The 10,339-nt window shown below is 41.3% G+C and overlaps 1 protein-coding gene across 1 annotated transcript; it reads left to right on the forward strand.

Annotated features, from left to right (window-relative positions):
- Positions 1-2,189: 2,189 nt before the first annotated feature.
- On the forward strand, positions 2,190-10,017 carry hhipl1 (HHIP-like 1). The gene is made up of 9 exons (XM_054613849.1): positions 2,190-2,659; positions 3,585-4,231; positions 4,323-4,466; positions 4,656-4,984; positions 6,190-6,316; positions 7,271-7,416; positions 7,537-7,618; positions 8,494-8,576; positions 8,683-10,017. The coding sequence occupies exons 1-9, from the start codon at positions 2,348-2,350 to the stop codon at positions 9,243-9,245; spliced, it is 2,433 nt and encodes an 810-aa protein (XP_054469824.1). The 5' UTR covers positions 2,190-2,347; the 3' UTR covers positions 9,246-10,017.
- The last annotated feature ends 322 nt before the right edge of the window (positions 10,018-10,339 follow it).

Here is a 10,339-nt window from a genome sequence, read left to right on the forward strand (position 1 = left end):
CATCATCTTGTTGGACTTCAGTGAGAAGTTTTTAAAGCGCTATGTATTAAATCTTCAACAGCTACATTTCAATAGATCTATCTCCATGACAACACTTTGAGAGTGACAGTCAGGAAAAAGCTAGTAATTGAACTTTGACCCGGAACTGCTTTGTCAAACTTTTAAGAAATCAAATTGACTTGACTATTTGTGAGGGCAAGAATAGACAACTGTCATATGTTGCATTGGACTGTGGTCATTTAAGTTGGATTCATGGGAGAGCGGGGTCTAGTGGCATGAGAGGAGACACCTAAAGAGTCTCTACACACCACAGTGTCCTCTACAGGCAGCGCCACAGACCTGCACAGTCCTCAGGTCAACCTGGAACCCCAGGAAGCCGTTTCCAGGTCAGTTACTGTAAAGTTACTGTATTAAAACTTCTTCCAGTCTGTCCAGTATGGGGGACCAGCACTGGTTGGAACATGGGGAAGCAGGTATCGATTCTTGTTTACTTTAATCCAACCATATTGATCTTTCTCCTCTACTGGTGCAAACCCACTGACTGTGATGTGTCCAGGTATGAATGAAGAGAACAATAAGAACATTTGCTTCAATATGTTACAAAAACTATATTCATATTTGGAATATTGTCAAAGTAGTTGTTTTGCCTTGGCCTATATGGAATGTCTCTGGCCTCATTCAAAACAAGTCACATTTGTTGGACACAAGTAGGCTAGGCCTCATAAAAATCCTTTTGGAAAAGAAATTGGGGGTACCATTTCAAAAGAACAATTATTTGGACATTTATGGTTCCTCAAGTGATGATGCTCTGGTGGTGGTAAGCCATTTTCAACCCCAAATAATAACCGTTGTGCATTCTTGTGATTCTCTCTCCATCAATTCTATCAGGTGAATTGCTGAAATGTGGGACACTGACACCTATATTTTCCACTTAAACATTAAACCATTGAATTCCAACACTGGAAAATATCACTGATTTAATAAGGAAACATTTTGGGGATTTCGTCAGATATAATGTGTTGATTTGTGATATTTGCTTCAAATGGAAATATGATACACAATTTAGAATTGCATAAGTGACCCAGCATTAATCCACCTTCATTTTAAAATCAACAATAATTTACACCTTGTAACTTTTGAAATATTTTCATCAGGAATACCAAGCAACATATGGAACATAGGATGCATTTATAAAGGGGATTGCAGAAAATCACTAGTTCCAATTGTGAATTATGTGACATTATGAATGTAGTTATGTTCCATACAGTATTGAATCTATATTCAAGCTCACGAAGACTTCAACATGACCGAAAAAAGATTCAGAAGTATGAATGTATAAAGGGAACACTCATCATTTGAAAGAAAGAAATGTCTGCAGACATTTCTTTCTTTCAAATGATTTATTTATGAATGTATCTTAACTACATTAATACATAACATATTCATGTACTTCATCAGTTAAAGGTTGGATGTAGGCCTTTGCATGAAGAGTGTACCGCTTCATTAAATCCATAGACATTTTAAATACATTAATCTTCTTCCGTTCCATTACATGGATCTGATGAATCTGCTACCTGTAGAGTGCAGCCTTTCAGTAGCCTCGGCATTACTATCAGTATTACCTTCATCACTATAACCGTCATGATGATCAGACTGGGTAAGGTCGCCCTCTGCCGGGCAGCAGGAGATCATTCAACAATGATCTGTCTCAAAGATGAAAGCTTAAGACAAGAAACAGCAGAAGAACCCACTGTCCCTGAATGCAGCAGGCTCTCTGCGGTGAAGAGGAATACAGAGGCTTTGTAATACTGGGACAATAAGAGTCGGTTTACTATAACAATACTGCTAATGATGTGTTTATTATTATTATTATTATTATGAGTATTATTATTATTATTATTATTATTATTATTATTATTATTATTATTATTATTATTATTATTAGTATTATTATTGTTATTATTAGTAGTATTATTATTATTAGTAGTATTATTAGTATTATTATTATTATTATTATTATTATTATTGTTGTTATTATTATTATTATTATTAGTAGTAGTAGTATTATTATTATTATTAGTAGTAGTAGTAGTAGTAGTATTATTATTAGTAGTATTATTATTATTGCACAGACAGCGGCCTCTGGCGTTGCTTCCTCCCTGCAGATGTCCCGGGACAGCAGACGGTGTCGGTCCGGTTCCTGACGCTGCAGCCGGGACACAGACAGCCGGGTCACAGCGGTTCACCACGTCAGAGGGACACGTACCGCGGGGGGCCGAGTCCGGGCAAAGTGCACACAGGAAGCCTCTCCAACACTGCCTCCCTGGTCTGAAGCGGGGCAGACACGATGCAGCGGGGCAACGACGCGGTGCAGCGGGGCAACGACGCGGTGCAGCGGGGCAACAACCGGGTGCTGTGGTGGGCTCTGGCTCTGGCTCTGTGCGTCGCGCCTGTGATGTCGCACCCGCAGTGTTTGGACTTCAAGCCGCCCTACAGACCGCTCAGGGAGCTCGAGTTCTGCGTGATGTACAAGGAGTTTGGCTGCTGTGACCACCAGAGAGACCAGGAGCTGATGGCCAAGTACTACCAGATTATGGATCACTTTGATTATTATGGGTATGCCAACTGTGCTGGGTTCGTCCTGGAGCTGCTGTGCCAGGTAGGCATGCCTGGACAAAGGTCGCTTAGACTGATGACGCAGGATGGAGAGGAAGCCTCTCCATCCTGCGTCATCAGTCTAACAGCACAAACATCGACCTGTCATCTGCATATGCTTATGAAACAGTTCAACAGAATGAGAGACATAACTCACTCAGTCTATTGCCTCTTAAAGGGTGACCTCTTAAAGTCTTCTTCACGTGCACATGGGTCGTCAGGTTACTTTATAACTTTTTAACTGATATAAGGGTGAAATTATTAGTGTCCCTTCTTTAGCAATATTTTAATAACTCTGGATAATCAATCAATTTGACACATCTTTACTATCAATTCAGCTAATCAATAAGCTAAACAAATACATCCTTTATTTTCATAATAATTCTATTTCATTAAAGCTGCTACAATCAATATTTTTAAGCTCACTATTGATCAAGTGACTTTGTGTAAGGTGAAGGGGTCGGTAGTGGTGATAAACCCAAAAACGATTCACATGAAACTGCAGTTCCCATCAGTTCTATGGAGCGCTTCAGGAGCCTTGAGCTGATTCTTTAGATTTTATGACTTGTGACAGGCAGCTGTTTCCAGAGAGAACCTCCAACAAACCCACTGTACACTACCTGCCCACCACCAAACAGCAGACAGTTAGTGACTAGCTGGTGAACATATTGTGTATCAGGAGTTGATGAAGACCAAAACAGAGCTAAAACCAATCAAAACTGATATTCATCAGGTGGACAGAAACATGAATAGAAATGTGTAAATAGATCGTTGTGTGCTAGAAACGTTTAAAATATCAACTTGGTAGGTGATAAAATGGACCAAAAAACAGTTAATGCAGGTTTAATAAAATCTCTACATACTACACATCATACTCAGTCTTCCTCTTTATTGCCTCCCTTCCTCACTTCTCTTCTTCATCTGCTCAGGAATGCTCTCCATATGCAGCTCACCTCTTTGATGCTGAAGACCCGAGCACCCCAGTCAGGACCATCCCCGGCCTCTGTCCTGACTACTGCTCCCAGTTTTGGAAGAAGTGCAGCTCCACCATCCCATACCTGTCTGACGACCCATTCACAGCCACAGTCAAAGAAGACCAGACACGTCTCTGCCAGTATCTGAAGCTCGACGATGTGGACTACTGCTACCCTAACCTCCTCAGCAGCCAAAAGCTCAGCCAGAGTCTGGGCCGGGTTCAGTCAGACTCTGATGGCTGTCTGCAGCTGTGCCTGGAAGAAGTTGCCAATGGGCTGCGGAACCCGCTCGCCATGGTGCACGCCAACGATGGCACACATCGGTTCTTTGTGGCAGAACAAGTAGGCTTGGTGTGGACGTACCTTCCTGAGCGGTCCAAACTGGAAAGACCATTTTTGAACATTACCAAGGTTGTGTTAACGTCATCATGGGAAGGTGACGAGAGAGGCTTTCTGGGACTCACCTTTCACCCAAAGTACAAATACAATGGGAAGCTCTATGTGTATTACTCAGTGGAGGTGGGTTTTGAGGAGAGGATTAGGATCAGTGAGTTCCATGTGTCAGCCATTGACATGAATGTGGTGGATCACGCCTCTGAGCGGTAGGTATGGACTAATCCAGGTTAGCAAACAGCAATGGTCCATTACCAGCTCTTTGTCTAGTCTTATTTTTCATGTCCATTTTCCATCCAGGGTAATTCTGGAGATCGATGAACCAGCATCCAACCACAATGGAGGGCAACTTCTATTTGCAGATGATGGCTACTTGTATGTTTTCACAGGGGATGGTGGAATGGCAGGAGATCCCTTCGGGAAATATGGGAATGCCCAGAACAAGTAAGGCGTCCACAAAGGTTTCTGAAACTAGAAACCTCAAATGATCTGAAGCAAACCTCAAATGATCTGAAGCTGATCCATATTTTATTCATAATATATAAAGTTATTTTAGTTTTTTTAAGCGTAATTGCATGTTTCGTTGGATTTGAGATTAAATATGACTTTTCTATATTATCCCATCTACTTTAGGTCAGCTCTGTTGGGTAAAGTTCTTCGCATTGATGTGAATGACAATGAGAGAGGCCCGTTGTACAGAATTCCTCCAGATAACCCCTTCATACACGAGCAAGGGGCACGACCTGAGATTTATGCTTACGGTGTCCGCAATATGTGGAGGTGTTCTGTGGATCGGGGCGACCCACGGACCAAAGAGGGCAAAGGACGTATCTTCTGCGGGGATGTGGGCCAGAACAAGTTCGAAGAGATTGACATCATTGAGAAAGGACGAAACTACGGATGGAGAGCCAAGGAGGGCTTCTCTTGCTACGACAAGAAGCTGTGTGCCAACAGCTCGCTAGGTAGGCATGCTTTGGTCAGTCAAATGGTTTCCTCCTTCCAATTGTGTTTTAATGAAGGGCCAAGACTTTAGTTTACATTACAAGCAAACACCATACCAGCTCTCTGTGCAAACTACTGTAGCTTCTCCTGTCTGGATGGAATCAGCTTCTGTCATTTGTTTGAAGGAGAAGCTGCAGGCGAAATGGTGAGCAACTTTATGTTGCTGCGACAAAGTAAAGGACGTCTGTTGCCACACAGTGGACGGTTGAATAATCGATGACCATAGCAGGTGTGCAAAATAACGCTTAGAACGCTTTTAAGAGACACTTTGGTGACAGTTGCAAGTTGCAATTAATTGTCTTATGATTTAAGAGACCCCCGATATTTTGCTATTGGGGCTTTCATGGGATCTGAAGAGTCAATCCCCCATATCTTGCACAACTTGCCTAACAGGCCACACTGCCAGTGTGAGCGCGGTTCAGCTGAGCAGAAAAACAGTGAAAATGATCTTTTGACATTATATTGTAAGATTTATTATTAATTCAATACTTCCCTTTTCCGTTTTAAAATAAAAGCCCTCTCGCGTCTTTCTGGGGACATAATCCCCTCATTTGTTAATACTAGGCTCTTGTTCTGAAATATTTGCAGTGACTTTCACGTATCCATAAATGAATAGAGTACGAGAGTTTAAACGTGGATTTGTGTTTTTTTTAACTTATTTTTCAGTCTAAAATAAATATAAATACATTTATAATGAACACAATTAAACATTCTGGGAATTATAATTATAATAAACAGCAAACTCTATGTGGAAAGGACTGTGTGGACTCGACACAGCAGCTCAGCGAGGCAGCCGCCACGTGCCGCTCACACAGGCAGAGTGGCCGGGTGTTAGGCATCACAAGTCACTTCTCATGAGCCTCAATAGTGGAGCTGCATTGTTCTCTCTACTATGCATAACTGTCACCATGGCATTATAGCGGGATTGCTACGCTTGTTTTCAATAATGTTTGGAAACTACCCCTAAAAGTGACCCAACACTGACAGCATTCAGATGTCAGTTAGACGTATAATCATTAGGCATAGTCATATGGACTCATTAATTAAAAAATGTATGTGTATTACCCTTTTAAATATACTTTTAAACATAAAAGCATGTTTATTTCTAAAAGAGATGAAGTAGAAACTCAACCATACCAATATTGACCCTTGGGATTTTTTACAGATGATGTCCTCCCTATTTATGCGTACCCTCACAAGATGGGCAAGTCAGTGACTGGTGGCTATGTGTACCGAGGCTGTGAACACCCCAACATGAACGGCATGTACATATTTGGAGACTTTATGAGCGGGTAAGGTTTAATCTGGTTAATAGTATATTTTCTTAAAGAAAACACCAACCTCAGAAGCTTGTGTTGTTGCTATTAAACGCCTTTGAGGAATGGCAACAACGTCTGTGAACTAGCTGCTAGAAAAGTAGCAGTAGTAGTTTTTTGACTTATGGTGAAGTTCTTTATCTACCAAAAAACATTTGTCTCAAGAATTGCCTTTTTGAAGTATAAAACACAATATGATCATTTTATAAAGTGGCTAAAATTAGCTATACCATGATCAGCTAAAATTAAAAAGGTGATAATTAACCAGTAGGTTTTATATGAAAGCACTCTGTAAGGGGATATCTGTATACTGAATACTTTTACTTTTTATACTTTAAGTACATTTTGCCTATGTTCTTTTACTTAAGCTTGAATGCAGTACTTTTATAATGAAGTGTTTTCACACCGTAGTATTGATACTTTTATTGGCTTTAAGTAAATGAAGGATGTGAATACTTCCACTACTGGTCATGGTGGAGAGGAACCAGTGTGGCTAAGGTTCTGTTTGGCAACACCTACTGTTTGACATCCTCCAGGATCCATTTTCTACTTATATGTTCACATTCTATGTATTTTTGTCATTTGGATTGTCTCTACTGTAATTTAATCATGTTGTTTATTCTGTTTGGACAACATCTGTTACATGTCTGTCTGTCCTGGGAGAAGGATCCCTACTCTGTTGCTCATCCTGGGGTTTTTTTCTGTGATTTTTGGGGAGTATTTCCTTATCTGAAGGAAAGACAGTGTCATATGCTGTTCTCCTCTTGAGGCAAATTATTTCTAAGGCTGTTTCAATGTACTTTGGGAAATGTAGGAAAATATGCTCCAATGTAGAAGTAGACAATACTTGTTGGTACAACAAAGTTCACACCACCATCCATCATTAATGGCACTGCACATTAGAGATTGTAGATTTGATTCCTTTTCCAGGCGTTTGATGAGCCTGCGGGAGGACAGAAACACAGGGAGCTGGGAATACAATGAGATATGTATGGGGATGGGCCGGACCTGTGCCTTCCCTGGACTCATCAACAACTACCACCAGTACATCATCTCCTTTGCAGAGGACGAAACTGGTAATGCATGAAAACATGAACACCCACATACTCAGATGCATCTTGAGTTTTGCACTAGCTGTAAATTGTTTTCCTGTGTAATCTCATCTTGATGTAATGTTTTGTTTTTCTTTCCGTCAGGCGAGCTGTACTTCATGTCAACTGGAATACCGAGTGCCACATCACCTTCAGGAGTCATTTATAAAGTGGTGGACCCCTCCAGGTGAGAAGCAGGAGCTCTGTGTTTACGCTGTCACTTGTGTGCTGCAGCTAGGTCTTCCTGCCTGCTGCAGGACCATTTCAGGTATAATTTAGTTTCAGCAGAACACGTCTATTGGTATAGAGTCTTGCAAACGTACACCACTCAGTCGGTTCAATACTGTGGATGTGACTGATCGATCCTGCTCATGGAGACCACATACAAGATGGTTCAGTCCGTTACTGTCACTGTAAGGGGTGACACAGAAAAGTCTAAGTTGCGGCAGAGACAGGGTTTTATACAGTGAGTGACATAAGCATTTCTTTGCTTTTCCCACTCCTCAATCATAACACAAAGGAAACTAGTGTAATTTCTCATGAACAGAAACTGCTCACTGCGTGCAGAGTATGCACAGTTCTTTGTCTCTTTCTTGGAAACGGATGTGTAAGACACACATCTGTTCCTTATTACAAACACAGGCATGTCATTCTCTGTGAACCCGAGGGATGTGCAGTATCATGATCCTATTTGGCCTGAATGTAAGTTTGGATCAGTGTTTTCCTTTGCTGAATGTGGAGGTAATATTACCTGTCTCTGTTTTGTTAAAGAAAAGGGAAATGAAGCAGTGTTGGCAGTAGTGTGAGAAGCCTGCCATCCCAAATCTCTCTTCTCTGACATTGCCTCGAACAGATCAGGGGTCTCCCCCTGCGTTTCTCTCAGCAGTAGATGGTTCTATCACCTAAATTGAATTGCAGCCATTTAACTGTTCCTCGCCAATGTTGTGACTTGAGCTGTTACATATTAAAAGACTTGAGCATTTTTTGTATGTGTCCGCCTGCTTGTATTCTGTCTTCTCTTATGTGCAACAATAATTCATTCTGTTTTGTTACTCGTTTCAGACGTGCTCCACCGAGACAATGTCACTATGACCCTCTTCCTGTCAGAGTGAAAAGCAACCTCATCAAGTTTGTTCCCCAGGAAAGTGAGTCCGCCACCCCACTACTGACTAGTTACAAAACAAATTCAGTCTGTGACATACATTAGTTTATATTCACATTTGGTCTTGTTTTTTCATCATTCACCATTAGCATTAATCGGCGTTGAGCCGCCAAACAAAATCAAGCCTGAGCCACAACCCACGGAGTCTGTCGACTGGCTCCAAGAGCTCATTGATCGTCTAGGAGGACCAGAACCGACCATCATGTTACCAACCACAACTACCACCAAATCACCAAGACATTCGAGGAGGAAAGGCAGACGCAGGAAGGGCAAATCCAGAACGGAGAGTACACCCGAGCTCCAGAACGGAGTGGTAAGGCTGGCTGGGGTGGGACAGGACCGAAGCGACCGTGGACGGGTGGAGATCTACGTTAACGGCAACTGGGGCACCGTGTGTGACGACCTATGGACCACCAGGAATGCTGCAGTGGTTTGCCGGCAGCTGGGATTCAGGTATGCTCTGAAGGCAGCCAAGAACTCTGAGTTCGGGGAGGGGAATGATCTGCAGATTCTTCTGGATGACGTTCAGTGTGAAGGAACCGAGTCCAGCCTGCTGGACTGCCAACATGGCGGCGTGGGGATACATAACTGTGCCCATTATGAAGATGCTGGGGTGATCTGTGGCAATTCGGACTCCGTTGTTGAAATCTAAATGGTTGACTACTATGAAATCAGGACTAAGGATCAGCAACTAAACTTTTTGGTCTTTAAAATCCACCCCAAATTTAACAGTTAAAAACATGTATTTTCAATCTACTCCTGGTGGAGAATTGTCTCATTCCCATGAATGAGCACACCAAACATAAACCACATGACTTAGTGCCATTGTAAAATTTTCAGCGGCTCCAATTAAGTTGAACAGAATAAATGTGTTCGAAAATGACTGTATTTCGTTGTCAGTCCATCACAGTAGAAAGGTAAGGGGGCATTTTTGAATAAGGAGCATGCCACTAATTGTATTCATAGGAACCACTGGTGAATGCAAAAGGTTTAGGGAATCACAAAGTGATGTAGGTTTAGGGAACTGGCAGCACCAACAAAGGCAATCTTTTCATCAAAGCGTTCTAGAGGTTATTTATTAGAGAACCTACAGCTGGAATGCATCTAACTCTGTAACCATATCTTAGGGTGGGGTGCTCCTTCAGTAATGTGTTACTTGCCAGTAGTGTCTCAGTTTTGTGTCAAAGGTAAATGTTAATAACAGAGTTTATTTTTAATTTTCCATCATACACTGAAATGTTTCATTTGAAAGTTTGAATTTGAAAGTATTTTCTTTCTCAGTGATTTGTTACAGTAATCAATTTGACATCTAGTTATGTCGTCATATTTCCTAGTGAATGTTTAATGCCCACTGAATGAATGTATGGGTGTGTTATGGTATTGTGATTTTAGTAAATAATATGAATAAAAAGCTTTCTAGTCTGTACTGGTTTCCAGTCATACTTGGACCAAACAGTTAAGTCTGACATAACGCGACACCTGAAAGCATTGTTTCATGAAATCTTTGTTGCATGTTTTGAAGAGGGGACATGATAATAGTTTCCAAGCACTTATGGAGAGTAACATACATGTTCAGATATGTTGCCAAAATGTAAGGATGTGTTGGCTAAACTGGTGCTTTGTTGTTTAAATGTTACTTAATATAGCATATTTGGTATCCATGGTCTTCTCAAACACCGCCCAGAAATATATTTCTTAAAAATGTTAATCTTTCACAATTACCCTTCAAGGGAACACAAAGCAAAA

Source organism: Anoplopoma fimbria, chromosome 15 (assembly GCF_027596085.1).
Source record: "Anoplopoma fimbria isolate UVic2021 breed Golden Eagle Sablefish chromosome 15, Afim_UVic_2022, whole genome shotgun sequence".
NCBI classification, from domain to species: Eukaryota; Metazoa; Chordata; class Actinopteri; order Perciformes; family Anoplopomatidae; genus Anoplopoma; species Anoplopoma fimbria.